Source organism: Symphalangus syndactylus, chromosome 8 (genome assembly GCF_028878055.3).
Source record: "Symphalangus syndactylus isolate Jambi chromosome 8, NHGRI_mSymSyn1-v2.1_pri, whole genome shotgun sequence".
NCBI classification, from domain to species: Eukaryota; Metazoa; Chordata; class Mammalia; order Primates; family Hylobatidae; genus Symphalangus; species Symphalangus syndactylus.
Window position 1 is genome coordinate 42,075,940 of NC_072430.2, and position 17,738 is coordinate 42,093,677.

The following is a 17,738-nucleotide window of genomic DNA, read 5'->3' on the forward strand; positions in this document are numbered from 1 at the left end:
CCTGCAATCTTCATTTAAAAATCCACAATTCAAGTTCAAATGAAGGCAACAAGCTTGAGTTCCATGGAATACATCAGTTCTGCCTACCAGGATTCAAAGCCAGATCAGGAAAAAATAAAAACCTAACATAGCATAAAGGCAGAAAGTGAAAAGAGGAAGGAAGGAAAGAAGAGAGGGAATAACAGAGAGAATCAAAAAAATTTTTTAAATAAAGCATCATATTACAGAATGGATATGCTCCAGGGAACTGATGAATATTTGAACTTGGTTTATCAGTCTTCAAGACACAAAGATAGAGAAATGAGCTATAAAACAAAGATGAGTGTTTTGAACAACATTTGAACCCTGTGTTTTACAACATGTGCTACGGAATCACTGAGCCATAATATTTAATGAAAAAGAGGTTTTGGGATGTTCAGCTAGCATTTAATTAGGACATACCATATTTAAAAAGCAATTAAAAACAAAATTAAGAAAACAGGAGAAAAGGGCCCATGCTGTATAGCCCATGAATCTCATCGGCTTTATCATGAAAGTTTATTGTTTTTAATCCTAGTACAATCAGCTACCAGTTACATACAGTAAAAAACAGAAGCAGCCACAAAGCAATGATAATAGAGATAGTCTGTGACATTGTACAGTGGAGGAAATATTCTCTGTTGGAATCCTCCAGCGGACCCCCGCCTGGCTTCAGCAGTTAAGCTATCACTCCCTCCCTCCCCAAAATAGTTAAAAGAAAAATTAACATCTTGCTTGGGGTACAGCAAGATTCTAATACCTCTTGGGGACACTGGAGAACTTTAAAAAAAACTAAAGCAGTAGAAACAAAACAAGAACTGAAACGTGGAAGCAAGGTGACACACAAAGAAGCTCCGTGAGGCCTTGGCTTCAGACCACCTCAAAGCGAACCACCTGGAAAGAAAAGAAAAGGCTGTCACACCTGGAAAAAACAGGCAAAAAGTTCAGTAGCCCTTAGTATAACATCATTTCACTCCTTCCCAAATCTATAGAATTCAGTTTTTCTCAAGGTTTTTATTTTTATAAGTGAGCCAGATTGCAGAAAATGGCTTCCTTTTCTAATAGTATTGTAAATGTTAACAACTAGTACATACTTACTCTTTCAGAACTATAAAATAACACGAGAAGAGAGCATTTTTAGCAAAATATGCTGTCTTCTTTATCTCAAACCCTTTGAAGTAACCACACAGTAGGCTATTTATGTGACTGTGTACTCTTACCTTAGAGGAATAATGACTCCGTTCAAAAACTAAGTCTCATATATATTTGGTTCGATTGAGGGCTTTTTCAGCCAGGTGACCACTTTCATCTGTGATCTTCTCCCAATCAGTCTGTCCAACCACAAAACCTATGGCCCTTTTCCTATCTGCATCCTTCTTCTCTTCCAGGTCTGCCCATCTGACCTAAAAAGAACACAGCATTAGGCTGAGCTTTAGGAAAAATAAATATGCAAAGAGCCCCCTCCCTCTATGGACAGTCTAAGGGGTAGAATGACTCATTTGAAACCGCAAGTTTAAAAAATTAAAAACTAACCCAGGAAAACTGGGAAAAGCCATATATTTTAAGTCACAGAGAGAAAACTCTCTGGCCAATCCAAGTCCTAACCGTTCCAGCTCCTGAACAGTTCAGCTCAATCCTGTCCTCTCTTTCTCCTCTGCCATTCCTTTTTATTTAATAATTCACTGGCCTCATTTTTTTTTCTCCTGAAAGCAAAGCACTAATCTCTACCTAGTCTTCCTGTCTGTACTCACCCCCTCCAGATTCATGCTGCCAGAGTGATCTTCCTAAAACAAACAGTTGTGACTCATTTGCTTTAACTCCTTCCCTTACCTACCAGGTAAAGTCCAAGAACTCAGGTCCCTCTTGATCTGGCCCCAACTACACTTTCCTGCAACATCTCTGGCCAGTGCCTATGGCATTTTATATAAACAATACAGACTTCCTTCTAGCACTCAAAGCGCATCGCACCATTTCATGTCCTGTAACTCTGCATATATGTACTAGTCATTCTTCCTGAAATGTCTTTTCCCTAACCTTATCCACTTGGCATGAGTCTAGTCATCCTTCCCTGACTTACCCCTTTTTCTTTTGCCAATCAAATAATCACTGCTTCCCACAGTTAACTTCTGGATTTTGATATGTCTGCTTTTGAACTTCCACACTGTACTGTAATTATCCACTTATAGATCTGTCTTCCCTAACAGACTATCAACACCCTAGATCAATAACTGAATTTTATTTATCTCTACACAAAAATATTTCTTGAAATTTAATCTTAGAGAAAACAGTAAGCTGGTATTATTACTTTCATTCATGAGATAAAGAGACCAAGAAACAGACTCAACTGATATAATTCATGGCAAGATTACAACTACAAATATATGGATCAGGGATATTTCCTATTGGTATTCTGATTTTTAAAATATAGATATTCTTACATTTTATGCTTTTTTTAAATTTTTGTAATTTTTTTTTTTTTTTTTTTTTTTAGCATCAGAGTCTCACTATGTTGCCCAGGCTGGTCTCAAGCTGCTGGGCTCAAGCAATCCTCCTGCCTTGGCCTCCCAAAGTGCTAGGATTACAAGCATGAGCCACCATACCCAGCCACATATTATGTTAATATGTTTTTAAAAGTATATGGAGATATACATATTCTGTAAAAAGTTCAGATTCTTAAAAAGAAACTATGAATCTGTTGCTTGCACTATACAGTATCAAAGACTGCAGAGAATGTATTTTAAACATGGCTTGTGATTTATTATCTGTGACAAGGAGAGAGAACCAGAGCATGGAAACACCATGCTCTTTACACTGGACCCGGGAATGCATTATTGCTCTAATGTACACTAATTACCATTTGCATGACTGGCAATGAAATAACTAGGCTTCTAACAGTATCACCTGGTCAAAAGGAGGAGCCAAAGTAATAGCAGTGGGAAGAAACTGACAACATCTGACTTTCCAGAAAGTAGGTTTTTAGTGTATAGAAAACCTATGGCTCAATGTCTTTCATGGGCTTTAGTAAGAAGCCTAAAAATAATGTGGGCTTCAATATAGAAAAATCTTTGGGCATTCTGCTCATCAATGCTGAAGTACCTATTTTGATTAATTCACATATACACCCAGGCACAGTGGCTTACACCTGTAATTCCAGCACTTCGGGAGGCCGAGGCTGGCAGATCACTTCAGCCTAGGTGTTCGAGACCAGCCTGGGCAACATGGCGAAACCGTGTCTCTACTAAAAATACAAAAATTAGTTGGGTATGGTGTGTGGTGGGTGCCTGAAGTTCTAGCTACTAGGGAGGATGAGGTGGGAGAATTGCTTGAGCCTGGGAGGCAGAAGTAGCAGTAAGCCAAGATCACACCACTGTAGTCCAGCCTGGGTGATACAGAGACCCTACCTCAATAATAAATAAATAAATAAATAAATAAATAAATAAATAAATAAATAAACAAAATTAAATTCATATATATATTCTCTCAGCTCCACCTGGATCAAGGATACACATTTTAGCGAAAGATCATTACGAACTAAGTCTTGGGCATTTATGTGAAAACACACTACTGTGCTCAGGATGCCATGGGAATGGATTTAAATTTGCTGTGGGCTGGTTACTTTTTCTTTGTTCAGTGGCCACAGTTTGCCCCTTATATGATAAGGCTCATTGAACAAAGAAAAAGTAAACAGCCCACAGCAAATTTAAATCCATTCCCATGGCATCCTCAGCACATAGTTAAATATACTGATCAATCTCACCTTGCTACTTTTAAATCTACAGTTTAAATTCTGAGTTTTAAAACTCAGATAAAATAAAGAATATAGGATTAGAAGAAAAAGCGTGTAGTTGTTTTTGAAATGAGTAGTATGTTTGCAAATAAATGCCCAAGATTTTAACATTGGAATTAGGCCAGGCACAGTAGCTCACGCCTGTAATCCCAGCACTTTGCGGGGCTGCGGCAGACAGATTATCTGAGGTCAGGAGTTTGAGACCAGCCTGGCCAACATAGTGAAACCCCGTCTCTACTAAAAATACAAACAAAATTAGCCGGACGTGGTGGTGGGTGCCTGTAATCCCAGCTACTCAGGAGGCTGAGGCATGAGAATGGCTTGAACCTGGGAGGCAGAGGTTGCAGTGAGCCAAAATCATGCCACTGCACTCCAGCCTGGGCAACACAGTGAGAGTTTGTCTCAAAAATAAAAAACAAAAAACAAATGAAGTTGGAATTAAAATATTTTGGAAACTACTGTATTTTGTTAATATCTCTAATTTATACTGATACTATAGTAAAATTATTTATTTACATGTTGAATTCCTCCACTGGATGTCAGCTCCTTAAGAGGACTCATTCATAGACTTCGTACAAAGACATTCAACATATGGAATAAATAAATGATTACCGAACCACTAAAAATATAAGGAACAGAATAATGACTTTCAGCTTGAAATGGCTTCTTGAATGTCAGTGTCCCTTTTAATTTTCCTAGAGGTACTTTTGAGACTTACAACATTTTTGCTGTTGTTTTTTCCTGTAAAAATAAAATTGTTATAATACAGAAAAATCTTGACTAGCACTCAAAGGTTTGAGGTACTTATATTTCATCCACTGTCACTATAAATATTTCTAAAATACACAAATTCAGCAAACAAACAAGGGAAATGTTCACCTTCCATAGTCATCAAAGAAATACAAATTAAAGTCCAAGTAAGCTACCATTTTATACCCAAGCAAGCAAACATTTTAAAAGTAAATTATATTTTAAAGCCTAGCCATTTAGGCAAAATTCTAATATAACCAACTCTACAGAACCACCTTTTTGTTATAGAGGAAGTTAATCCCAAGAACCCACCTGATATCTGTAACAAGCTGAATCACAGAAACAAAGAAACTCCAGAAAAGGAATGAATAATGCACAGCATTCTGTATTCTTTGCTACCTGTAGGATCTCCTTGTGCTCTAATGTTGGTTTTGGTGAGTGGTTCAAGAGTTAAAAACTATCTGAAGTCAAGGTATAAGGCGGGGGAGGAGAGTTAAAGAGCAGCAACTTTAAAGAACTAGAATGTGCACCACTCAGTTCTCTTTGGTCACTCAACCTAACAAAATAAACTGCATGGGATTACATACCCCTCAGTGAAGACAGTGATAGTTACCTGAGTAAAAACAGAGAAAATATTTCTCATTTTAGATTACTAATTGTTACCAGAACTACACTTTATTATTTGCAAGGAAGGGCCACTTCTGCCTCTGTTGGCTCCAGCCTTAAAACTGGAGTAAGAGGTATCACTATAAGCAGTCCTTTGGTGAAGCTGGGTGCAAATGGCAATGGGCTCTCCCTTACCCATCCTTTGAAGCTACACAGACAAGGGCAGGCTTTGGAGTATCTGCAGTATTTTAAAAAGCTTTGAAACCTGGATTCTTTGTAATGGTGCCCATTACAAAGTACAATAAGCACACTAAGGCACTGAGAAAATTCATTAAGAAAGAAATACAAAGAAATGATGCATAAAGATAAATGATACACAACCTCATTCTTAAGTAAATAAATGAAAAATGAGATACTATTCTTTTTACCTATCAGATTGTCAAAAGTTAAAGAGTTTGATAACAGCACTGCTGGTCGAAGTGTAGAAAAACAGGCAATTACTTGCATGTAGGTATGTAAAGAGAGACATACACACCACAACCTTCACATCTGTATTGGCAATAAATGGAAACACTGTATGCATCCATCAGTAAAGACATTATGGTTTGGATGTTTGCCCCTTCAAATCTCATGTTGAATTGTAATCCCCGATACTGAAGGTGTTTGGGTCATGGAGGATCCCTCATGAATGTCTTGGTCCCCTCCTGATGGTAATGAGTGAGTTCACACTCTGAGTTCATGTGAGATCTGGTTGTTAAAAAGAGTTGGGAACCCCCTCCCCTTGGTTCCTCTCTCTTCACATCACATGCTGGCTCCCCCCTTGTCTTCCACCATAACTGAAGACTTCCTGAGGCGTCACCAGGAGCTGTTGCTAGCACCATGCTTCTTGTACAGCCTGCAGAACAGTGAGCCAAAATAAACCTTTTTTCTTTATGAATTACCCAATCTCACGTATTCCTTTATAGCAACGCAAACGGACCAACACAAAGGGCCTAGTTAAATAACTGATTGTACAACCAAACAATGGGACACCAAGTAGCCCTTTAAAAAGAATGGTAGGTCTGTATATGCTTATATAGAAAGATCAAGATGGATTAGCTGAAAAAGACTTGTACAGAACAGTATATATAATACGATCCCTTTGCTTTGTTTTAAAGGATATACACATCTATCACTTTTATTGAATTCAACATTTACGTAAATAATGTCCTAATGTCCTAGCTTCATTTCTCTATTCCCTTTTATAGCAAAACTTCAAAAAGTTGCCTATATATGCTGTACTGTACTTCATCATTTCTTATTCATTCTTTAATCTGCTCCAAACTGGTTTCTGCCCCCTCATCACTGTAGACTGATGACAAACTACAATCATCAGTGACCTCCATGTTGCCAATATCTAGCAGCCATTTATCTGTTCCGAACTTACTTGTCTTTTCTGCATCATTTAAAAACTGACTACACTCTTTTCTTCCTGAAACACCTCTATCTGAACTAAATTTTGGAGTCTGGCGTCCTATTACCTTTTCCATTTATACTTTTTCCTTGGGCAAGATCATTCAGTCCCATGGTTTTAAATACCATTTCCTGAAATTTGTTAGTTCAGTCTGATCTCTCTGGTGAGTTTTATACTAATAAATCCAACAGTCATTTTGACATTTTCACTTACATTTCTAACTTAATTAGAAGAAAAATTAGAATTTCTCTCACAGAACTTAAATTATTTCTCTCCGTTCCAAAAATTATGACCTATGACTCCCCTAGTTTTCTTTCTCACTAAATGGTACCACACATATGCAGTGCTCATGGTCAGCGTACCAAGGGGTCACCCTTGATCTACCTTTGGACCCTCCACACCCCATCCATTAAGAAGTTCCACAGGTTCTCTTCAATACCCTACTCTGTACCTGGCTTTTTTTGCCCTACGACAAAATGGCACAAGTGACTGGCCACTCCCAATGCCTTTAAGGTTGACAACGTGCTAGCCATGTGAGGTTCTGTTCTCCAATTTTTTAAGTTACTTGTACATTTTGATGAGATAATTTATAAGGTATGACTCCTTTTTGGGATACATGACATAGCATAAACTAAATCATTCTAAAAATAGCATCCATGTGATTATCTGCCTGTAAACCAGATGCCTAAATGGGCCCTTCATTTGTTGGCAGCTATTGACAAAGTCTCTTACCCTCTTCTTCCCAGGCTCAGAAGCACGAGTATCATAATCATCCGGGAGCTGAAGATAATCCTCCATTCTGCTGGCAATGGCCTCCCAGTCACGTTTCCTTTTAGTACCAGTCCTCAAGCCATCCAACTTGTCTGAGGGACAAACACAGAGCCGTAGCATTAAGGAAGAGTGTGAGTTTGCACACGACACACACACAGGGGAAAAGAAGGCTGGAATGCTTTCAGAGGGCATATCCACATTTTTGAGTGCAGCATCACTTGCAGATCCAAACTATCTTCTTGGCTGAGATAATATCAAGTTCTGTGCAATTTCCATTGTTTGGTATTCACACTGGTAGCCATTATGTTTATGATGTTGGTTTAAGAGCAAATATGGGCAAGGCAAGAAAAGGCACTTGGCTCCTGGTCTCCTTGTCCTCCCACCCACCAAAGCTCTCATGTTCTGATGGCAAATGCAAAGTTGGGCTTTTCTAGACAGTGTCTTCCATTCTTTTTTTCTTTAACACAATATTAACACCACCCATTTCATCTGCAATCATGTTTGATACTGTGTCATATGAAAAGCAGGTAGTACCAAGAACTTAATGAGCCAAGCTAACGTTTAAGGTTTTAGATGAACAGTTTTTTTTTTTGGATTTTGGTTGCTGTGAGTGCATTCACCATGAAATAATGTTTATGAATAAGCTGACTATATGAGATCACCACTTTCTTTGCTTATACTATGAAGTTGACCATTCTGAGGCTAAGGGCTAGTCAGACAATTTTACCAGACCTGGTAATTCTTTCTGAACCCTGAATCTGAGAGGGCTGGGCTTTCCAACAACTCAAAAACTGTAATCAATTAATGAATAGGGATTGCAGATTCAGAAATCATGAGATATGAGTTTAGGTGTCTTAAAGAAGAACACGCAATGAAAATGTGTTGAGTCTTTTATTGGTTATTAATAATTGATTTTGAATACTACATGTAGGATATTATGAGTTATATACATTTATTGCTACAATGAAGCACTAAATTTTTGAATCATCTGAAGTTATAGAAACACACTAGTATTAGGCAGGCCAATGAAGAAAAGCCTAAAAACTTCAGAAACACAGCATAACCACACTTCATTGAATTCCATAAAGAGTGTATATAATAAAAATCTTTTAGACACCACGTTGGAGAGAAGTTGGTATGAAAAGTGCAATGAAAGCAGTGGCAGAAAGGGTGAGTTTACGTTTCAAATATAAAAGTTTTACACACAACTAACTGTTACAAGCTTTAAAAACCAGTAAGATTTTGCATTCTTGGCAAAGTTTTTTGTTCCTAAGCCCCTTTCCCATAAAAGTGATTATCATCGAAAAATCAGTAAGGCAAACTGCAACAGTTTATAAAACTCACAAAAATTTTAATCATCTCATTTTGGCAAAATTTTAACATGTATTGATTCCACAGATCCAGTCTTCTAATCTCTGGAATCACATGCTATACCAAATGGCTCTATCTACGTGTATATGACGGGCCGTATTATACATGATCTTAAAGAAGTGACCCCCTGACTGCACAGGGACACAGGTTATGGTATTAGAAAACCAACGAAGTCCCACAAACAATAAAACTGTTCTTGGTTCAACAGGGTACAGTATTACCAGAAGAGAAAGAAGCTCCAACACACTTATTAGATAAACCTCAAAGGATTTCCAAACTTAATACGATCAACTTTGACATTAACATACTTCAAAATAAAAATTTCATATTTCAATTCCAACAACAGAGCACAGCCAGGCAGCAGTACAGAAGGGCAGTGTGAAAACTGCAAGAACTTTTCCTCATACACTGGGTATATATGACAGGAGTTACAGTTGCAACATGGAATTTCAGAAGAGCATGTATTTCTAGTCTGAGCACCCTTGTTGAAATGTTTAATTTGAAATTTTATTGTGCAAATATGTTTAAAGTTTCCTTCTTGGGCTGAAGAAAGGCTCACACCTCTTCCATATGGCATACTGGAAACCAAACACACAGATGGATGGCATAAGGTGAGGGGAAAGAAATCTGGGGTGTTAATTACAGAATAAAGACTGGTGTTCAATACATGCACACTAATGATTTTCAGAGATTTCAAAAGATGAAGTTTTAAGATGAAGATGAAGTTTTAAATCCAATATGGCAGGTCACAGAATTTTACCACATATTTGAAACAGTATGTATTATAGCACAACAGAAAAATTCCTTAGATACAGCTATGTATTTTCTAAATGTAAATGGTATTTCTGAAAATCTGTTCAAAGTAAACATACAAGATTATGCACCTATACAAATAATAATAATATTCCAACTCTGAAGAGATGAATCTGTCTGACATGTAGAAAACCAATATACAACTCAAGAGTAGAGACAAATGACACTGAGATGAGAAAAGCAAAAATACTTTATATGAAGAAACCTAAATTAGGATGGTAACAGTCTCAAATATTCTAGCTTCACAGTATGAGAAACTAAAATCATGTCACTGGAGTTTAAAGTAGCTTCAATGCTGAATCCCAGCACCTGATGTGGCAAGTAACAACCCACCCTTGCATTAGGATGCCTGTGACCCAGCAGGGAAGAACCAGTCTGCTGGGACTGAAGGTGGGCCACAGGCAGCCTTCAACAACCCCATGCCAGAAGTAGCTCAGGCCTGTTCTGAACTGTTCTAAAATCACATCACTTCCAATTTAACATTCAGGCACAGGCTGAACTGTGTACTATACTTAATGAGCATAGACCAAGAATCTGCAATAAGATCTAACCAGCTGCTTGAAAGACTATAGGTAAGTATGTTTTCACTGGCAAACTCATTTGTGAATCAAAATTCCTCTGTTTCAGATTCAACTGTTTTCGCTCAACATGTGACACTGCTAAAACTTAATACATTTCCACCCAGTATAATCATTTTCCAAGAGTAATTGGAGAATGTTGGTAAAGTACTCAGAAAAATAAACTGTACTTGGTAATCAAATTATATTAAATTTGTTATAATAAGGAAGGCAACATAAATAGGCTACAAGATATGACACAAGATCCTCATGTTTTAGAGAAGAATCTTTTCAGTTGGCTCAATGGACCAACCTCAAAGTACTAAGCACTTTCAAGAATGCACAGTAAATTTGCCTTCCTCTGTGGTGGGATTAGCTCTCAATACAGTGGTGCAAGATACAAGTCCTTATATACAACATCACTGTCACTCTTGTTAAAAAATAAAAACCCGACTGCAAATATGTTAAAATTTATTTCCTAGATTTATTACCAGATCTTCAGTGACTTTCATTGAAATGGTTTATTTTAAAAATCCATTTCTGGAATTCATTGTCTACTATTCTGTCTTTAAAGCTGAAAATTTGTATAAAGTGTTTTTTTCTGAGAAGCAAATGGTAGACGGGCCAGAATTTTTTCCAGAAATTCCAAGAAATACCAATATTAATAATATATTCTTGAATAATCATCACAACTAAATTCCCTTTTCCTTTTAAAAACAGAAAGAAAAGTAAAAGATGGACTGGCTTGAGTTTAAAACAGCATTACCCCAGATCATGTATTACACGAGGCCTCTAAAGATTACATGTTAAGCTAATATTTATCACTTTTACATTCCCCTTAACTATCTTTATTTATGATCTCTCTTTGCCCTAAAGGATAATCAATATTTAAGAGAACCAGAAGAGAGAAATGATCTTGGCATATTATGGGTCATTCTAATGTACAGAACTTCACAGAGAGTTAATCTAACATTGAAATAAGCAGAACTAAAGCATTATTATTATTTTAAAAGTATTTTGTAATTTTCATTTTCCTACATATTTAATTGCATTTAAACACATAAGTGCTTTAAGGGTCTCTGGAAGATGACAATTGGTTATTATTAAGATTTCCCACAGAGGGAAGACTACTAGAAGAATATGTCAAAAACCACATATAATTTTCACACGACATAAACTAAAAAAAATCTTTTAGACTTGACAACAAAGCACCTATACCAGTAATGTAATAATACAGTTCGTGGAACTGTCTTTTAACACAGAACCTAGTCAATACCAACTACTAACACAAGTAGTTGGGGCAAATTAAAGGCATAGCTTATGTAATTGCATGTAAAATGCACTCCTCTGATGTCAGAAACACATGTCCCAAGCAATGAAGCAGCTAAATGACTCAAACTTCCTCTATCAATTTAAGATACTTAGATGGTTTCTTTAGTTTTGGAGTATAACACCAGGAAAAGAAACATAAACTGACAGTCATACTTCATACATCAGTAAGGCTGATCTCAAAAAGTCCTTAGTACATTGTATTAGATTTTTATTAATACATCTTAATCAACATGTTAAATGGTTCTCTTTAAGCGAAGTAAAACTGAAAAAATATTTTGCAGTTTTCACCAACAAATAATAGAGGGAATCCATTGGATATGTATGACTTTTTTGTTTGACAGATAACTTCACATTAAGCAACTCCAAATTCTGATTTAGACAATCATTTAAACTGGTTTACCTTGGAATTTGGCATTAACAATTTGAAGAAAAATTTAAACTGAATCTTATAAAGTAGGCTCCTCAATAACCTGAATTATATATCTACTCCTCTCTACTCAGAAACTCTCATTTATTATACAAGGAGAATAAATGCCTTTTAATTAATTTTAAACTTTATATTATTTTTATTATCTAAAGTATTCACAATCAGGTTTAACTTTAGACTGCACTTAATATTCTTTAAAAAAAGAAATCTCATTAGCACCAACATTTCTAATTAATATAAAAGAATAGATTTTATAAGTGACAATATTTTGTTGCTAAATTATCAAATATTTCTGTTGACTCTAAAAACTTTAAACAGTATTGAAAGCAGTTCTTTTAAAATACTTATCACTTTGTTACAAGATATAAAAGCTAGCAAAATAGATTGGAGGATATAAGGTAGGCCACAAATCTCTGTTCAAGTAGAAGTTTTAGGAAATTTGTTCCTCTTATAGCAGAAAGATCTATGACCATTACCATCAGGTATCACATACAAAAACAGGAAAAAGGAAATACCCACCTAGCTTTGCCTCAGATGTGTCCATCTCCCATTTGCTTTTCGGAATGTAACCCTAAATCGTACACAGAGAGAAGCTCGAAGGGTTAGAAAGAGACACATACATGCATATCACGTTTGAACTGGAAAAGCATTAAAACTGGGAATGGATTCAGTTTCCACTGACTAGCTGTAAAAACATCCTTAGGGGAAACACAATCTCATTATCTTTGAAGAAACTAAATGACCAAATTCACCAAACTTCACTGTCCATATTTCAGAGTAGTCACTTCAGAATAGTATCATGAAGGCGCTTTGAGGCAGCTACAGTTCAGGACTCACAACTGTAGTCTGAACAACAGCTGTATAGCAAATATGATAAGAATGTACAGGTAGTTACTGTGCTAATATTAATATTACTCAGAGTATCAGAGAATTTGTAATACTAGCTAGGTTATCTTCTAAATACAACTGCTATTCTCAAGTGATAGTAGCCATAAGGTGCAAAAAGTGTTCTTCAAGATAGTTACTTTATATTTCAGTAATTTTAAGTACTCAAAAGAAAGGAAAAGAATTGGTGGCACTTAACCCAATTACCCGATTAGGAAGTTCGACTTCATTTTAAAACGACTCAATTCATTTACCAGTTAAAGCATACAAAGGCTAATTTTACTGAATCAAATTCAGAACATTTTTATCAGTTGGAAACTAGATTATTATTTCTGATGTTTTTTAAAATTATGTTTTCCTCTTACATGAAAAACCAGAAATCTCCACTGGCAACTTACATCTTATATTTCATAAAATAACTGGGTGGCTTATTTCAAACTCACTCCCAAAAGATTTTCAAATTTCCCAATGTGCCTATTGAACTACACAGTAATCATTTCTGTTTATTCACCTAGCAAGTATATGCTTTTACCATGTGATTTATCATTATTCCCCTTTACCTTCATTTAGACTGTTTTCCATTAGACCTAACATACAGAAATGTTAATATTGGAACCTAGTAAATAGGACAGATTCATCAAAGGTGTCAGTATCTTCTTTTATGAATCAATCTATCTCTCTACTGTTGGGAATGTTCAAGTTCATGAAACAAACTGACACACAGGTAAAGTAAGTCACAAAGCATTTTGAAGATTTCATGATGATAGCTTCTGTGTAAGAGTTTACTAGAGCATAATCCTATGGGTTTCATACATTTCTAGTCTACCAGCCAGAACTAGTAATTCAATTTCAACTTACTAGGTACTATTTTGGATTACAGATTATATATTTTCCAAATACATTTTTTAGAACAAACCAAGACAAAGCTATGCTGAAGTGATAGTGCTAAAAGTACTGAAGACAAGTTACATCTTAAAAATCATCTGAAAACTTTAAGCATCACTGGAATAATATATTTATAAATTTTATCTACTAGGTTCGCTGAAGCACTAAAGAAGGCAAACTATCATACCAATGATCCCCTACAAACGATTATCTTTACCAGCAAAACTTTGGATTTCATCCAGCTATATTAATTAGTGCAGAGTGGAAAATGCAAGGTTTACTGAGAATTCCATTTAAAGGATCTGAGTGGTTGGTATGAAACTTGCTCTTAACCCTTGGTTAATATATTCTCTAAGAATCTTTTACTCTTGGAATGGACTCCAATAGTAAAAGATTTCAATTCTGCATCTTTGAATGGGTTAAGAGAAGTTTTATAATCAAGTTAGGCAAACAAGTGTATTCATTTCCCCCTGCTGGAATCATCCTGTGCTTCCTTTAAACTATATTATTCTCCCATTGCTTGAAATTGTAGGCCACTTGGAAATAAAACAGATAATCCAGCAGGGTAGAATTCTAAGGCTTCCTTGCCATGACTCTGATGTAAAAATATAGTATTACAGTGTGTTTCACTTTAAAAAGTAATAGTACATTCGATTAAAATTTCCCAAGTTTTGACCTATACCTAAGCAAGTCAGATGTTATGAACCATATCTTGAACTGAAATCTCCACAAAAGAAAGACGGAGCTTCAGAAAGCTAAAACATTATAGACTTCTCACATAATCAGTTTCTAGTACACACGCTGCAAATGGCTAAAGAAGTCATTAGCCATATTCCAGAAGAGCGTGGACCTTGTAGTGAATATCCTGCCTACATTTTAAATTATATATGCCAAAATACAACTTAAAAAAAATATATTTTAAAAAAACACATACTGAGACTCAAATGCCATTAACTTTAAAACTTATTTTTTAATCCACATTTGAAATCTTGGAATGTAGAGGTTGACACCATCTTTATATAAACAGTTTTTATCAAGAGTCCTCTATATCACACACGGGTTTGATGGGACCACTCCCTGGAGATTCTGTATACTCTAGGGGTAGGAATCAGAGTTCTCATTTTGTACATTTTCAAAAGAATATGAGGAGCAACTTTAGCAAGGGCTCAAGTATTAAATAAACCGAGTAATATTCTGGATTTAAAAAGCAACACTATTCCAAGGCATTGCTAATCTCTGTACTTTAGCAAACACTGAAAAGTCAACGTAACTCTATAGGTCGCATATTCTTGAATGACAGGGAAAGGCAAACATCTCCACAGAGGTGTGATCGAAAGCATTTTACATTAGCTACACAGAAACTTTAAACTCACACTATGTAAGCCTCTAACCAGCCTAAGCAAAATCCATTGCCTACACAGTCATTTAATTTTTCCCCGTCACTTAGGATAAAATGCAGAAGAACAAATCTAGCAGCCAGTGGCAACCCTCTGCCTCCCCATTCAATAAGTTCTTCTGCCTCTGTTGACAGAAACTCAAATTTGGAGATCTTGTAGCAAAGAAGAGACAATTATGCATATGTTGGGTAGGCTGTGCCACATATCTGCTGGAATGTAAGAATGCCCTTTCATATGTAATTGATTTTCTTAAAAGGTATATACTCCCCTAAAACCACCCACAAATAGATGAGTACAAGAGTAAGTTTCTTAGCACTCTGTTAAAACTTTCTTTTAACACCACAGTAGAGGGTTCTTTTGGTCTGGGGAAAAATAAAGAGTATCCAAAAGTCTCCTTGAAGATGATTATGGAAACTTTTACCACTAAAGTGTATATCAACAGCAGTTGTCTGACCACAGATCTGAATTTAAACCTTCTTTAAGAATTTTAATAAAGAGACACTGTTCAAAGTGGTTGGTCTGTCTCCTACCAGTTCGCTTTCCTCTTCCTCTGCATCTTTCTTTTCTTCTTTCTGTTCTTCGATATTTGCATCAAAATCTTCCATCTCTACCTATACCAACCATTAAAAAAAAAAAAAAAAAGACTGAGTTAACATTTAGCAAAATGTTGACTCCCTCATTGAGATCTGGAATGAATACAGTTGCCCAGAGCAAGACAGGCTCACTGTTACATACCAAGTAATTTTTAATACCCTAAATTTTGAAACAGAACTGATAAAGACAAGATACTATTGCCTTTAATTTTCCTTGAATATCCATCTGTATAATTCCCTGTAAAGTTAAGTATAAGTGCTAAGTAGATGGTTACCTATTCTGAATGCCTATGGATTACTAGACTTTTAAAAATCTTTAACGAGTATTTTTCCAATCAGGTAAAAACATGTCAATGATTCAAATTTCAAAATATAAGAAAAAGTATAGTGAAAAGTGGGATGATATTGGCTTGGCCGAGAGTGGTAGCAATGCAAATAGGCAGATGAGTTACAGAGGTCATTAAAAGGTAAAACTGACTAAACTTTCTTGACTACATGACAGGTTATAAGGGCAGAGTAAAGAGTCAGGCCTGGGCACAGTGGCTCACGCTTATAATCCCAGCACTTTGGGAGGCTGGGGCAGGAGGATCACTTGAGTCTAGGAGTTCAAGACCAGCCTGGGCAACATAGTGAGGCCCCATCTCTAAAAAAAAAATAAAAAATTAGCTGGGCATGGTGGCATGCGCCTGTAGTCTCAGCTACTCAGGAGGCTGAGGTGAGAGGATCATTTGAATCCAGGAGTTGAGGCAGCAATGAGCTATGATCATGCCACCGCACTCCAGCCAGGGCAACAGAGTCAGACTCTGTCTCAACAATGACAAAAGAGTCAGGGATAACTCCCAGAGCACTGGTTTCAGCAATCAAGTGGTTAGAGTTCTAATTACTAAAACAGAGACTACTAAATGAAAAACAGGTTTGGATTATATATTTTGGATAGGTTGAGTTTGAGGTATACTAAGATAATGTTTTTTTTTGTAGAGAATTTGGAAAATAATAGTAAAAAGAAGATTATAAAAATCACCCATACTCCCTCCATTCAGAAACATTACTGTTAAGATAGTAATATAATTCAGTCTAGACTTTATAATATTAATGGCACATAAGTGACAATCTAAGCTACTAGAAAGATTCAGATGATCTATACAGAGGGTACAAAAGAAAAACAGAGCCTAGGATGGAGCCCTAAGGGGGCCCTTTTAAAGACTGAGTAGCAGAAGAAGCCAGTGAAGGAGACTGAAAAGAGATAGCCAAAAAAGTAAAAGGAAAACCAGAAGAATGTGAATTCACAAAAGCCAAGAGAAAAATATGTTTCTTAAGAAGGTGGGCATGGTCAACTATATTACATGTGGCTGCAAAATTAATCAACAGAGGAAATAAGAACTGTCCACTGCCACGGAAATCATTAGTGAAAGAGTTGCCAGACAATGGTAGTGGCAGAAGCCAGAAAGAAATGGGTTGAGAAATAGCATGGGAATTAAAAACACATAAAAGAACAATGATGGCTGGGCATGGTGGCTCACGTCTGTAATCCCAGCACTTTGGGAGGCTGAGGTGGGCAGATTACTTGAGGCCAGGAGTTCAAGACCAGCCTGGCCAACATGGTGAAACTCCATCTCTACTAAAAATACAAAAATTAACCAGGCATGGTGGCGCATGTCTGTAGTTCCAGCTACTCAGGAGGCTGAGGCAGGAGAATCGCCTGAACCCCGGAGGCGGAGGTTGCAGTGAGCCGAGGTTACACCACTGCACTACGGTCTAGGCGAAAGAGTGAGACTCCACTTCAAAAAAAAAGCACAATGACAATATTGAGTATGGAAGAGGTCAAACAAAACAGAAACCTACAACTGGTAAAAATAGAAAATTTCTCCTTCCATCAAATAAATAATTCAGGCAAGAATTACCAATGAATGAAAATGTGTTGGGGAAAAGATATTAAGAGTATCTCCCTACAGACTACTTATCACAAAGAGAAAAAGGTAGAAAAATTTGATGGATACCACCTTAACCAAGTAATCAGTGCTTAAATCACCAATAATGAGATAAATTAACACCATATGGCTCCTGATGTGACACACTTGAGAGGGCACAGTATC

The 17,738-nt window shown here is 36.4% G+C and overlaps 1 protein-coding gene across 6 annotated transcripts in view; it reads right to left on the reverse strand.

Annotated features, from left to right (window-relative positions):
• Positions 1-495: 495 nt before the first annotated feature.
• Positions 496-17,738, reverse strand: part of YLPM1 (YLP motif containing 1) — a 75,707-nt gene continuing 58,464 nt past the window's right edge. For 2 of the 6 annotated variants that reach the window (XM_055288747.2, XM_055288745.2), the window contains 5 exons: positions 15,583-15,663; positions 12,405-12,456; positions 7,347-7,477; positions 1,239-1,421; positions 496-912 (listed from right to left, as the gene is read on the reverse strand). In XM_055288747.2, coding sequence (XP_055144722.1) covers positions 1,275-1,421; positions 7,347-7,477; positions 12,405-12,456; positions 15,583-15,663 — 411 coding nt within the window. In that variant the 3' untranslated portion in view covers positions 496-912; positions 1,239-1,274. Of the gene's footprint in view, positions 1,422-7,346; positions 7,478-8,257; positions 9,335-12,404; positions 12,457-15,582; positions 15,664-17,738 lie in introns of those variants that run through there. The other 4 variants (XM_055288746.2, XM_063644072.1, XM_063644071.1 and 1 more) reach the window with 3 other exon arrangements.